Source organism: Schistocerca gregaria, chromosome 1 (genome assembly GCF_023897955.1).
Source record: "Schistocerca gregaria isolate iqSchGreg1 chromosome 1, iqSchGreg1.2, whole genome shotgun sequence".
Taxonomy (NCBI): domain Eukaryota; kingdom Metazoa; phylum Arthropoda; class Insecta; order Orthoptera; family Acrididae; genus Schistocerca; species Schistocerca gregaria.
This window is the reverse complement of record NC_064920.1, coordinates 526,236,254-526,250,994: the sequence shown is the minus strand read 5'-3', so window position 1 is coordinate 526,250,994 and position 14,741 is coordinate 526,236,254. Positions and strand designations below refer to the sequence as shown.

At 44.1% G+C, this 14,741-nt stretch overlaps 1 protein-coding gene across 11 annotated transcripts in view; it reads left to right on the top strand.

Moving 5' to 3' along the window:
- LOC126354975 (sphingomyelin phosphodiesterase) overlaps positions 1–14,741 on the top strand; it is a 387,938-nt gene that overhangs the window by 308,360 nt on the left and 64,837 nt on the right. For all 11 annotated transcript variants that reach the window (XM_050005137.1, XM_050005155.1, XM_050005064.1 and 8 more), the window contains 2 exons: positions 6,140–6,339; positions 12,273–12,444. In XM_050005137.1, coding sequence (XP_049861094.1) covers positions 6,140–6,339; positions 12,273–12,444 — 372 coding nt within the window. The remainder of the gene's footprint in view (positions 1–6,139; positions 6,340–12,272; positions 12,445–14,741) is intronic.

Below are 14,741 nucleotides of genomic sequence, written 5' to 3'. Positions count from 1 at the left end.
TGTGGAAAAGCACACGAATAAATTTTGCGGGTTTCAATAACCAGTCAGATAGGAAGTTTGTGTTTTATTCAAGCAGTTGATAAAAACCAGGACCATTATTAACATCAGATTAACAGAAATAGGAACCTCAGGACAACGATGCCGAGGTTAAGTATCTGCAATCATGTACTGAATGTACTCCACACCAAACTAAATCGAAGCGAAAGTATACGTTGTTAACTGTAAAATGCCTTCATTAACTAATCGTTCGCAATAATATCGTTGTGGGAGCTGGGTACATTTCGAGCCCCTCAGTCAACTGGAGCGCACGAGACGCACTGCCATCGTCTGCGCGTGTTTGGTGCAGTCCAGGTCACAGGAGGGCTCCCGATGTTCAGCTGCGATCACTTGAAAATGGCATAAAGAACGAATCCGACTGTAGAGAAATTTCGGTGCGACTGATGCTAAGGTTTTTACGTAACCGTAGCCTAAAATTGACTGATACTTAATTGGGCTACTGCGACACGGATACTCATCGAGTTGGTGACGAATTTCTTCAGAATTTACCACTCCAAACCTCCCCTACTCCACTTTACGGGTTACGAACTACCCCTCTTTAGTATAACATCACAACCGTCACTTTGTATTCATCTCCTATTCTGCTTCCTATCATCTTCCCATAGTTCACTATGACAATGTCAAATTCTCAGGCGTCTACTTCCGCAAAATTCACGAGTGACAGAATACACAACTACAACATTCGGGCCAGGGCCTTCAGGTACAATTTGAAAGGAACTGACTGCACAAAAAAAAAATAGAAGTCTATTTCGTATACAACGAAAGAAGCGCCATATATAAGTTATATTATACTATTACACTGAAAGTCGTATTGGAAGAGCGACTTGATGAAAATTAATGTACAGCGGAGTTTTGCGTCATTACACCTCAAAACTACGTATCATTTTTCACATAACTGCAGGTCGTTCAGTAACGTTTGTAGAGGCAGAAAAACATGCCTTCCAGAAAATACTGATGACTTAGAAATGGTAACATTCTTTCGTCAATACCGGAAGTCAAGCAACAAGAACTTATAATCAGTAGTCAAACACTAAACACAATGTGCACTCGGTCTACGTAGATCTGCCGAATCATTTCCGTCTATCCTCTCTGCTGCGGCACACACATTCAGTCACTCATACAAATTAGAGCTGTGGGAAGGTGAGAACTCAAATTTCTTGCAGCACAATCAGTAACGTCTCAGCAAATTTGCAATTCAAAATAATCGATGGGACAATTGCATCGATGTAGGTCAGTTAATTATGCTTGCTGGGAGCAATTGTCAGTAACCACAGTATTCGAGGCCAGGTGGAACTTCCGTTGTCGATTTTAATGTGCATGTCATCTGTTCTGGTAATGGTTCTGTACTATCTTTCAATGGCAGCGATGCTTAATGTCGATAAGATTACCCTGGGTGCCCAATGTCGCGTGATATGTCTGTATCTTCATCTACATATGTACTGTGCAAACCGCTACAAAGAGGATGGCGAAGAATACATACTACTAATGTGAACCATTACGTACATTGTATTGTATTGTATTGTATTGTATTGTATGTTAACCGAGAGCCTAGAAACGACGGAGAGGTTCTGTCCCCGCCGCCGCCGCAGTGGTCCACAGCCCCACGACGACTACCGCAGTCCACTTGACCCCTCCGCCGGCCCACACCGAACCACTCATTCAGGCTTATTGTGCGGTTCGGCCTCAGGGAACAACAGACGAGTGTAACCCCTATTTTGCGTGGTAAAGTAATGTGGTGTACGCGTACATGGAGAACTTGTTCACGTAGCAATCGCCGACATGGTTTAATTGAGGCGGAATAAGGGGACCAGCCCGCATTCGCCGAGGCAGATGGAAAACCGCCTAAAAGCCATCCACAGACTGGCCGCCTCACCGGACCTCGACACAGGTCAGCCGGGCGGATTCGTGCCGGGAACCAGGTGCTCCTTCCCGCCCAGAAAGCCATGCGTTAGACCGCACGACTAACCGGGCCGGCTATTACGTACATACATACATACTTACATTACTTCATGTACAGAGCGATTGAGAAGTTACTGTATCATGCTTCCGTACACACCGTCATATCCATTATTTCATTGCCAAGGTTTCTAGATATCTGAGGCGCTCAGTCCGGAACCGCGCGACTGCTACGGTCGCAGGTTCGAATCCTGCCTCGGGCATGGATGTGTGTGATGTCCTTAGGTTAGTTAGGTTTAATTAGTTCTAAGTTCTAGGCGACTGATGACCGCAGATGTTAAGTCGCATAGTGTTCAGAGCCATTTGAACTATTTCTAGATATTCTCCATCTGTATCTAGTATCTGAATAGTCAGAATGAAATATTAAGTGATGAGGACGAAGATTTGGAGCGCAAATGGAAAAAATTCAAAAGCGTTGTTCAGTATGACAAGTATGTTCCGAGCAAGTCCTTAAGGGATGGTAAAGACACACCGTAGGTTAATAGCCGTATTAGAAAACAGGTCCGTAAACGCAGAGAGCTTCTACTCAGATTCAAGAGAGGTTACAACCTAGTTGACGAACAAAAGCTGAACGAAGCGAAAATGTGCGTAAGGAGAACAACGAGAGAAGCATTCAATAGCTTGGAAGGATAAATTTTGTCAGCCAATCTTAGTAAAAACCCTAAGAGGTTTTGATCTTGTATGAAATCAGTAAGTGATTCGAAATCATCTATTTATTCACTCGAGAGACCTTACTGCCACCGAAACCGAAGATAACAGAGAGAAGGGCGAAATACTGAATTCGATTTTCCAAAACTGTTTACCGATGAAGATCGTAACACAGTCCCTCATTTCAGTCATCGTACGAACGTCGAAATAGCAGATATTGGTATAAATGATCGCGAAATAGAAAACTACAATCGCTTTGCTGTGGAAAGGCGCCAGGACCAAGTGAGATATCCATGAGATTCTATGAAGATTATGCGTAAGTACGTTCTTCTCTTCTAGCAGCAGTTTATCACAGATCGCTGGAATAACGAATGGCACCTAGCGACTTGAAAAAAAAAAGCACAGCACATTCTCGTGTTCGAGAAGGGCCGCAGGAAAGATGCACACAATTATAGATCTGTATCGTTGACATCAGTCTGTTGCAGAATTATGGAACAAGTTTAGTCGACATGGATTCCACAAACTCAGCTCGCTCTGTTCCTCCATGATATCCATAGCACTGTAGACAAAGGCGCTCAGGTTGATGCCGTGTTCCTTGACTTCAGAAAGGCATCTTCCTGCACTGCTATTTAGGGGAAAAAATGTTAGCTTGTCGATTAACGGACCAGATTTGCGACTGGATTCAAGACTGCCTTGCAGATAGAAATCAACATGTCGCTCAGAACTGAACAAAATCGACAGTTGTAAAGATACTTATCAGAGTACCCCAAATAAGTGTGATAGGACAGTTATTATTTACAATACATATAAATCATGTAGTACAAAGCGTCGGATGCTCCTTAAGAATGTTCGCAGACAGTGCGTTTGTCTGTAAACAAAGTAGCGATGCCAGGAGATATTATCGATCTGCAAAATGATGAATGGTGAGGGCTCGGGCAGTTGACCCTGGACGTAAACAAATGTAACGTGTTGCGCATGCATCGGAAAAGAAAGCCACTACTGTACAGCCACACTATTGATGAAAAAGTGCTGAAAACAGCACCTACCACGAACGGTTCTAGGCGCTACAGTCTGGAACCGCGCGACCGCTACGGTCGCAGGTTCGAATCCTGCCTCAGGCATGGATGTGTGTGCTGTCCTTAGGTTAGTTAGGTTTAAGTATCTCTAAGCTCTAGGGGACTGATGACCTTAGAAGTTAAGTCCCATAGTGTTCAGAGCCAGTAACTATGTAGAGTGACCTGGAATGACCACATAAAATAGATGGTAGGAAAAGAGATTCATGGCAAGGATCCTAAGGAAGTGCTACTCATCGCGGAAAGAAGTGGCTTATAAGGCGATTTTTCGACCGATTCTCGAGTACTGTTCATCATTATATGATCTTTACGATATAGGGCTAATAAAAGGGATAGAGAAGATCCAACGAAGAGGGCGCGTTTCGACGCGGGATCGTTTAGTCAGCGCGAGGGCGTTACCGAGATGCTCACAAATTCCATCGCCACACGCTACAAGAGATGCGTTGTGCATCACGGACAGGTTTACTACAGAAATTTCGAGAGAGAACTTTCCGGGAAGAGTGGAACACATTTAACTTCCTCCCACGTACTTCTCACACAATTATCACGACGAGAAAATTTGGTTCACCCTGCATAAGAAAACATGATGAGGCTGGCCATCGGAAGAAGCGTGCGTGATTTTGTAGCACTTGCGTGATTTCGCAGCACTATCCGTGTATATAGGTTGATTCAGCCGCCTCTACCTACGAATTTTACGCAACTCGCAACGCCTTCAAATACGACTCGCAAATTTTCATATTCTCTCGCTCACTACGCGAACTTTTAGTGCAACAGAAAGAAGTGAACATGTCCTTCTTGTGGAAAATTTAATGAAGCTGAATTTCTTTTACTGGGGTACGGTTTCGCTAGAGACCAAAGTGTCGAATTGTTCAAGAGAAACGTATAAAGCGACCTTCAAACGTAATTTTCTTGAACGGTATTAAAACTGTGGCCTCTAGCGAAACCGCATGTCAGTATAGAATTTAAGTCGTTAAATTTCCTGAGGACCTCTTCATTTTTTCTAGAGGACCAATAGTTTGCCCGTAGCGAGCGAGAGTATATGAAAATCTCGCACGTGGTTATTCAAGGTGTAGTGGGTTGCATGAAAGCAATAAGTAGGGACAGCTGAATCACCCTGTGTATACACAATGACAGAAGAAAATTGCAACACCAAGAAGGAGTTGTGCAACATAAAAGAAAGTTCATAGACGTCTGTCATATGAAAGATGGTGTCTGTTCAAACTTCGCGCCATCGAGTAAGAGTGACACTCGTAACGCCACTATGGGGATGAAAATGTGGTTTGCTTTAAATACACGCTGTAACGGTCATGAGCGTTAGTTGAGATTTGACGTTGTGGGTTGATGTTAGTAAAGAATGGGAACAAAGACGTCATTATCAACATCCTCTGAGCTTGAAAGAGATCGTGTAATAGGACTTCGATAAGCTGTATGTTCCTTCTGCGATGCTTCAGGAAGATTTGGCAGGAATGTAGCCTCTGTAGATGACTGCTGGCAGCGGTGGTCACGAGAATGTTTAATCGCATGAATACCGGGCTCCGAACGACCACATTGCACTGGCGAGAAGAAGACTACCACACTCGGCGAGTGGCTCTGGCGCATCCTCTTGCATCTGCAGCAGCAATTTGAGCAGCAGTTGGTGCCACAGTGACACAACGGTTACAAAGCGGTCACTTCGAGGAGAGCTCCGAGCCAGACACCCTGCAGCGTGCATTCACTGACAACAAACCATCGCCATTTGCGATTTCAGTGGTGTCAAGCGAGAGCTCATTGGAGGAAAAGGTGGAGGTCTGTTATGTTCTCTGATGAAATTTGGTTCTGGCTTGGTGCCTGTGATGACCTTGTGTTGGACAGAAGGGGGCCAGTTGAGAGCCTGCAACCAACCTGTCTGCGCGCTAGACACCGTCGTCGATATCCTACGCACCCTGACTGCAAATTTGTGCGTCAGTCTGGTGAGTCAGCCTGTTGTGCTGCCATTGGTGAACAGTATTCCAGTGGGTGTTTTCCGACGGGATGATGCTCACTCACATACCGCTGTTATAACGCAACATGCTCTACAGAGTGACATCTTGCCTCGGCCTGCTCAATCACCAGATCTGTCTCCAGTCGAGCACTTGTGGGACCAACCAAGTGCAACAGGCATAGAACTCCTTCGCACAAAGTGACATCAGGCACCAGTACAACACAGTGCATTCAATATTATGTCGGTTACACCGGTTATTAATGTACCAACATTCCACGTTTGCAATGGCTTATCTCGCGCTTACATTAACCTGTGATCTAGCAATTCCCGGAATTCCATTAGTCTACATTAATTATTTTTTGGTGTTGCAATATCCTTCCACATGTGTGTGTGTGTGTGTGTAATTTGTAAAGAGCTTTCTGGAGTAACAGCTGTGATGCCGCAGCGGGACCGGTGATGCCCCCGCTGGTGTTCGACGACCCGTGGGACGTGACGGGCGGGCGGCCGAGCTACGGGCTGCTTGCCAACGACAGCCGGTCGCAGCAGGCGCTGCTGGCGCCGCGCAACGCCACCCACGACCTGCCGCCCACGCCCTCGCCGGAGGACATCGAGCGCGAGACGCGCCGCCAGTTCGAGATGATGAAGGTACGAGCCAGCTCAAGGCAGAGCACTGCCTGTGTGTGTGTGTGTGTGTGTGTGTGTGTGTGTGTGTTTGCGCGCGTGCAGAGGCAAGGGAAGTGTGGGTGGAGTGGTACGACATTCTATGCCATTTCAAACACTATGGGCCGATAATATAAACATCGCTGACTGGAGGTCAGTTTTGGCGTCAGTTCAAAAATTGGACTCAGTTCACGACTCCGTTCTATTCTGTAGCACTAAACCTGGATCCACCAAAGGATCTAAGTTAGCAAAAAACATGCTCGGCAACACCGCAGAAATCGGCTGTCGACACGATTATAACGCTTCGAACAAATCGTTATTAAATTCCACACTCGTTGCATTGTAGCTCCTATTACCTTCATTATCTGGAATTTCTTCGTAGGAAGATTTTCATCCCGAAGTTACGTGCGATGCTGTGTATACATTTTAATATGTTCTGATTAAGCTTAGGGTATGAGATTATTATACGATTGACGAAACCCATCCGTGACGATTCTTAAATATCTCTGCCCTTTTGCCACCGGGAGATATGATTGAGACATGGGTGCAGCCCACAACTCCTAAAATACCAGGGAAACGTGATATTTGATAATAAAAAAAACCACGCTGGGTTTTCCTGATGTCATTTTCTTCAGTTGGCATTTTGATGAATTATTTTCTCACTCAGACAATGCAGCGCTTTGTCACGGTTTGCGCGGATCCCCGGTCGGAGGTTTGATCCTCCCCCGGGCATGAGTGTGCGTGTGTTGTCCTTAGCGAAGTCAGTTTCAATTAGATTAAGAAGTGTGTAAGCTTACGGATCGATGAACTAAACCTTAGTTCTAACAGCTGCCCAGTATATTTTCTGCAAGCGAAACCTCAGCTTAATTGTTTTATAATTTAATTTCGAGAATGCGTTCGCTATTTGTTGTCCAGCCACATCAGAATACTCAGATTATCTGTAAGGTAAACGAAAGAAAACTATATAATTCACTTCGCATAAGTTTCTTGTACACAGAATGCTGTCCACCATAGTGGCCCAGAACGCTCTGAAAACGGAAAGAGTGGTGTGGTTTCAAATCGTAGCGTTGTTATAATTATCTTTATGGCCAATACAGTGAAGTAAGTAGTATCCAATGGGGAGAAAAATCCTACAATTGGCTTGGATTTGAAACGGAGTTCCTTTACTGAAACACAAGCTCTGAGCTACCGAGATGATGGTCTGAGCAACGACTCATAAATAACAACTGGCTAAATAACTTCCGTATTCTTGCTCATTTTTCCTTTGTTCACCGGACCGCATGCAGCTGTCATAGTAGTTTAAGCAAGTGTTCGAAAGCTCAAAAATTAATACGCGTTGTATAGTTACTGCTACAATAGCTGAGAGAGCACATTCATAAGAGAAGTTCAATCATTATTGACTGGAGTCAGTATCAACATATGCAGTTGTCCACCTCCAATATTTAGAATTTTCGTTTATTATTCTGCTGTTGAGTGTTTATAAAATGCCCCTAAATTGATCACATAAATTACGAGACGTCTCCAAGAATTGTTTTGAGATCAATTATTATCTGCACTTATTACGTACATGCTGATGAGTCCCTTAGCCTAACCTTATAGATCGAAATTTCGAGTTTCAGGTGCGTGGTAGTGGCGTAGTTACATATTTACACGTTAATAACAACTTCTTTATTGTTTCATTTTGTATCTGTGCAAAAAAAAAGCGTTGTATTGTAATGCCACTATACTGTCAACTGACGATTTCATTTGAACCCGATCTTGATCCGCGAATTTTCGCCAGTAAAGTAGATCCTACTTCACAGCGCTATAATCAGGGGTTAACGATAGTATAACGCAGATTTCCGAGTTAATCTTGATCTGAGGCCACTTACTGTATCTACGATCAAACGTAGTACCATATAATCGGTCCCAAAATGCTCTTCTGATGTCACCACACCTCCGTTATCGATGTCGTTGATTCGATTGGACCCAAACTGGGAAATAAAAAGAATTTTCACATATAATTTGGCCATGAAAATATACAAAAGGAAGAAGTGTCGTGTAGTTTCTGGTGACGAAGTTGTGCTCCAGTTTTCTCGATTAAATCACGAACGTTTATGCAGTATTACACTGTTAATGGCAATCCGTTCGTAGTAGCGACCGACAGATCTCGGCAGATCCGTTCGTACTATTTTTTGAAGATTGAGAGATTGTGAGGAACGGGGAGGGGAGGGGAGTGAGGGAGGGACAGTGGGGGGAAGGGGGAGCTATATGCTATCATCGTTTTTCAGCCTCTCTCTTCGCTATAAACAACACAAGCATTATACTCTACGCTCAAGCAAAGTGTGCACTTGGCGATAAAGACACCACTGTGCAACATTACTCTTCAGAGTGACACAGATCCTTTTACGGTTTATGAAAAATGGAGAATAAATATAACATCTAATAATCCATATTATCTTCATCTCCGGAGATGTAACAGGATTAAATAAAGAACAAAGACATAATGACCTCACTAAGTTCCAAGACTTCTCGAATGTAATTCACTTGGTCGGAGTCTGTCACCGTCATCTACTGTAAACAAATGCAACACTCACACGTCGCAAATGAAAGAGGTCGAGCTGTACGATGAAAATAAATCCTTTCCAGTTAGGTGACTGAACATTTCCTCGTGTTCTCCCAGCCTTTAATTCCAAATGACTTTTTTATTTTTGGAAGGCATACTGTTTCCCAGATTTCTTTTGCTGCTGGAGAGTCTGTGTCCTGTCTCAGATTCTTGGTTCATACTTCTTGCAAAAGCGTGTTCTGTTCTTGCACACACAAAATCTCTTAAAGATAAACAGACAGAGAACCAAATAAATACACTGGGCAACGGAATTAAAGGATCAGTTTCTGGGGTGAAAGCCGTAATTACATGCCATTGTGACGCATTAGTTTCAGATTTGGGTCAAAGGTGCCTACAACCTTCGTCTGTATTGGGGCAAAAGCATGGTGCTCTACCATGTCATCCTCGGTTTCGCGACACTTCAAACACTAAGGTGTCGACGCATGTGGAAAAAGGCCACGGCTCAAAAGTTTATGTAAGCTGTAATATGTCTTAATGATGTCACATTGGCACCACATTCCACCACATTTCTGCCCAACGCCACTGTGGACTTGTCACGCGATGAGAACGTCGTCATAGCACCTTTTCTTTTGAGATCTCTGCGATGGAGATCAGAACCTGTACACACAGCGTTGAAATCATGCGCTTTTCTTATGGATGGCCGAGGAAAACATTTCACATACATCGGTGCTCAGCATCGAGACGAAAAGGCCTACGAGGGTGGCATAAAGGGCGTGAATGAAACTATGCTTTCTTTCGGGGCGTTGGTTTCCACCCACCTAGCAGTCGAACACGACAATTCGCAGTGCGATGAACAAAGGAAGATGTTCTTGACAATTTTTACACTGCTAACACCCTTGGACATTTCAACCCTTCTCTAAAAACACAACCGCGCGGTCTAAGGCGTCTTGTCACGGCTCGCGTGGCTCCCCTCGTCGGAGGTTCGACTCCCCCCTCGGACATGGGTGTGTTTGTTGTCCTTAGTGTAAGTTTAAGTTAGATTAAGTAGTGTGTAAGCGTAGGGGCCGATGACCTCAGCAGTTTGGTCCCCTAGTCCTTATCACAAATTTCCAAATTTTCTAATAACACACCCCAAGAGAATGTCGAAGGGGCTGCGTAACCTTCAGGTGCTAGAGCAGCTGCCAGGGTGATTTGGTATTGAAATTCCTGGAGGTATATTTCTAACGTGCCCAACAAAGCTGCGTGGGTGGCACAGAGGGTGTTGCCAAACTGTGACGGACTTAGAGGAACCCTTCGCCGTTTTATTCACGCACGTGTTAGTGCTGCATTGCCGCATGATCACGCCACAGGAGGGCGGAAAACAGGAGGGTAGAAAAAGCATAAGTAGCCTTTGATACTTCAGATCACGTTCAAATTTCGTCGCATGGTTATCAACGGTCTGTAGTGGTTCCAGCATGTACACGAGAGCAAAAATTGCGGTCGCACTGCACTCCTAAGGGGTGCGATCACGTGCAGTGGGGATGCAGCACCACGCCGTCCTTAGAGAAGGGTTAATACGTCCGAGGATGTCAGCAATGTCCAATGTTGTCAAGAACATCTTCCTGTTGGTCATCGTATTAGTTTTCGACCGCGAAATGGTTCAAAATGGTTCAAATGGCTCTGAGCACTATGGGACTTAACATCTATGGTCATCAGTCCCCTAGAACTTAGAACTATTTAAACCTAACTAACCGAAGGACAACACACAACACCCAGCCATCACGATGCAGAGAAAATCCCTGACCCCGTCGGGAATCGAACCGGGAACCCGGGCGCAGGAAGCGAGAACGCTACCGCACGACCACGAGATGCGGGCGACCGACCGCGAAATGTGTGGGAATCAACGCCACAAGGGAAGGGCTGGTTTCATTGACGCTCTTTATGCTCTGAAGCCTTTTCGTGTCAATTCTGATAGGCGGTGTGTGTGAAACGTTCTCCTCGGCCACCCATAAAAAAACCGCGAGACGGCGGTGGAGCGGAGCGGTTCATGGTGGAAGCCGACACCAAGACGGACGCCGACTCGATGACTCGCCGATACGACCGACGACCAGCCTTCTGAAGATTTATAAGTGCCGAAATGGTTTTTTTTATGGTGATAACAGGCGGTGTCGAAGTGTCTGTGGCTTTAGCAACCAGCCGGCAAGCGGGTAGCGGCTCCTAGCAAGTGCCGTGGCGCTATGTCGTGCCAGCCTTAGTGGCACACCGGAGATAAGTACCTCTTGTCTCACTATAATCACAATACGAGGTCTTACTTATCTAGCGTGCTAGCTGTGCCCATCTATGAAACAAAAACATTCACAAACTCGTTCTCGGTTGTTGCTATCCGTCGCTGGAATAAACTACCCTGCACTCTGTGCACAATTCAGTGCATTTAACAAAAAGTTGAAACTATTCCTTTTGTTAGCCTCATAACTGTTTCCTGAAATATTAACTAACAAATCTGAGCAGTTTTTAGCTGTGAAAGTGTGAAGCAAATGTTTCCATTCTTCCAAGTTACGTGTCTTTCTCCATTACTTCTCTTTCCGGCAGGCCGGAGTGGCCGAGCGGTTCTAGGCGCTACAATCTGGAACCGCTCGACCGCTACGGACACAGGTGCGACTCCTGCCTCGGGCATGGGTGTGTATGATGTCCTTAGGTTAGTTATGTTTGGTTCAAATGACTCTGAGCACTATGGGACTTAACATCTGAGGTCATCAGTCCCCTAGAACTTAGGACTACTTAAACCTAACTAACCTAAGGACATCACACACATCCATGCCCGAGGCAGGATTCGAACCTGCGACAGCAGCAGCGCGGTTTCGAACTGAAGCGCCTAGAACCGCTCGGCCATAATGGCCATATTAGTTACGTTTATGTAGTTCTAAGTCTAGGGGACTGATGACGTCAGAAGTTAAGTCCCATAGTGCTCAGAGCCATTTGAACCATTTTTCTCTTTCCTTCCCTGTCTCTCATGTCGATTGCTGCCAGTGCCCTCAATTTATATCTACTTAACCATAATTTGTCTTTCTTTTCTACTTTTCAAGACTAATCTGAACGTGCTTATTTTCTACTGTGGCTACTATTGCTTTCTACCATGTATGTTATGGCTATTTCTAAGTATGGTATCTCATATTAAACTTAAGTCTTTTTGTTGTATGTCTGCAGTTATGAACATAATGTAAAACATGTAGAATGCCTGTTTAGATCTGGTCATTCGAGGATAAATAAATGAAAATTGCTGAACAGCGTAAATTGTGTCTCTGGTGACTGTTCAGTAAAAAATCGCTCTGCGCCGCTCTGAGCGGTACATTTCACTTGCTTAACTGAGTGTATTGCTTAACTGAGTGTATTGCAGATCAACTACACGCGGCTGCTGCAAGAGCTGGAGGAGGACATGCAGAGCGGGCGCAATCTGCCACTGCCGCGGCTCGTCGACAAGGCGCTGCGCCTCTTCAACCTGCGACAGGTCGTCCAGGAGGTCGAGACGAGCGTCATGTCCAAGGTCTCCTGCACCGCCTGCAAGGCAGGTCAGTCGCTGCGCACACGCATACAGTAGCGAAGTCTACGGAGCAGGCTAAGTCTGGAACATTAATATTGCACTTATTAGCCTTTTTTCATATATAATATTTATCAGCGACAGCAATAGTGAGTAATTGTTACTGCTATGATCGCAAATCGAAATACTTCAAAGGAGGAAAAGCGACTGTTCATTGGTTAAGTTCCGTCCGCCCCCGGTAGCTGAGTGGTCAGCGCGACAGAATGTCAATCCTAAGTTCGGGTTCGATTCCCGGCTGCGTCGGAGATTTTCTTCGCTCAGGGACTGGGTGTTGTGTTGTCCTAATTATCATCATTTCATCCCCATCGACGCGCAAGTCGCCAAAGTGGCGTCAAATCGAAAGACTTGCACCCGGCGAACGGTCTACCCGACGGGAGGCCCTAGTCACATAACTTTTTTTTTATTGGTGAGTTCCTAAAACGTCTAAGGCCAGTTATGATATCAGAATGAGGTGCTTTAAGGATTGATTTATATCGAGACATAGTGTAATAAAGTTAATGTCGTAGCGATGACTTACCTGACTGTATCATCATATATTTACGGGACTGGTAACAGAAAAAGTCAGTAGTTGTGGAAAGCTCTGCCAGTCAGTACAATGAATGTAACACAATTTGAGCAATTTTCACATGAAGGTGAGATTTGTGTGCGACAGTCTGAATCATTATCTTCGGATTACATATCTCTCCAAATAATTTTGATTTTTTTTTTAAAGCAGTCACAGTAAGAATCTGTTCTGCTACTACCCAGGATGTGGAGAATTAGTACGTCCGATTAGTTCCCGAAAAATGTAACGAAGATTAAATACGCATCTTCAGAAAGCAAAATTTTGTCCCTAAAAATATTTGATAATGCGAGAAATCGCTCATCTGCTACATGTCGTAGCTCCAGTATCGATATCTTTTCGAAACACTTTTCATTAGAAATTTTTTTCGCAATGACACTGCAACAAGATTTATCAAAGCAACCGCGGAAATACAGTCAAGTGCAACAATACAAGACCTAAAAGTATCTGTGCCTTTCTTTTTCCTGTGAAAAAAGAAATATAAGAGCTGTGAACTTCATACAAACAAACGAAACGTCCTTGCATTTATCTCTTCAAAGCTTCAAGCCAAATTCATGTTAAGATAGCGAATACAAATTATTAAAATGCCTGTAAAACGCATGCATAAACTCAACGGTACTTTTAAACAAGATGTGTCTGTACTAGCGATGTAATAACAATCAAAATCTGTAGAAAGCTTACTGACAAATCTTACGCCGCACCAATCGCACGACTGTTGGAGTCGAGCTTTGTTGGTGACAAAACTCCGTTCTCCGCATCTAAATACTCACTCCTTTGGTATCCCTACTCTGTGCGCTGACACATCGATTCTGTTTTCCTAATCACTTCATACATGAATCCACACAGTCCAAAACAACAGAAACCTGTAAATACTCTTGCCCACTAAGACCTCATTACCCATATCATCTAGCAGTGGCAAACGTATCTACAAAACATTACTTATTGCATGGAATAACATATGGGTTATAGCGGTGGCCACTTGATAGATCAGAGTTGAGACTGAGTCTGAAGTTAGACGTAGTTGTGTCTGGTTCTGCGAAGGTACGAAATTTCGAATGACAGTTCGTAATTTTAGTCACATGTAGCACAGAGGCAACTGGTTATTGAGCCTAGTATTTTAGTGCCATTTGAGCCAGCCGCTCGTGTTCGTGATGTTAGAACCACTCAAAATTGTCATGCATGTCGACGTCAGCAGTCGTTCTTATCAGTAGACTACACATTTAAGGAACTGTTCATATGTACGGCATACGTCGCTACTATATAGTTTAGTCCTTTGAATTAGCGCTTCATGTAGATTGCTAAACAATTACTATTTCATCACCTTTTCCTAGTCGTCGAGTGTGCCGATTCATACCCAAATGGCTCGGTTAGGTGATTTATCTTTTGTAGTTGGCTTTTTCAACACGTTTAACATTTATATTGGATATGAATTACAACATTTTCGAGTTCCGTGCTTTAGTTTTTTCTTTAAAAGAATACCATTTTACAAGTTGATACGCTTTATTATTGTTCAATAAACATGTAAACTTCTCAAAACCGCGGAATTTGATATCGTGGTATAGAGACATGTTCATGTTCAATTGTCGAACTATAATTGAAAAATTCTAAACTCGAAAAATTGCAATATTTTGACTTTCGCGTATTGTGTCTTTGACTTATACAGATATTTCTTTCATGTGCTAATGCTGTTACGTTTCTGTGCTATT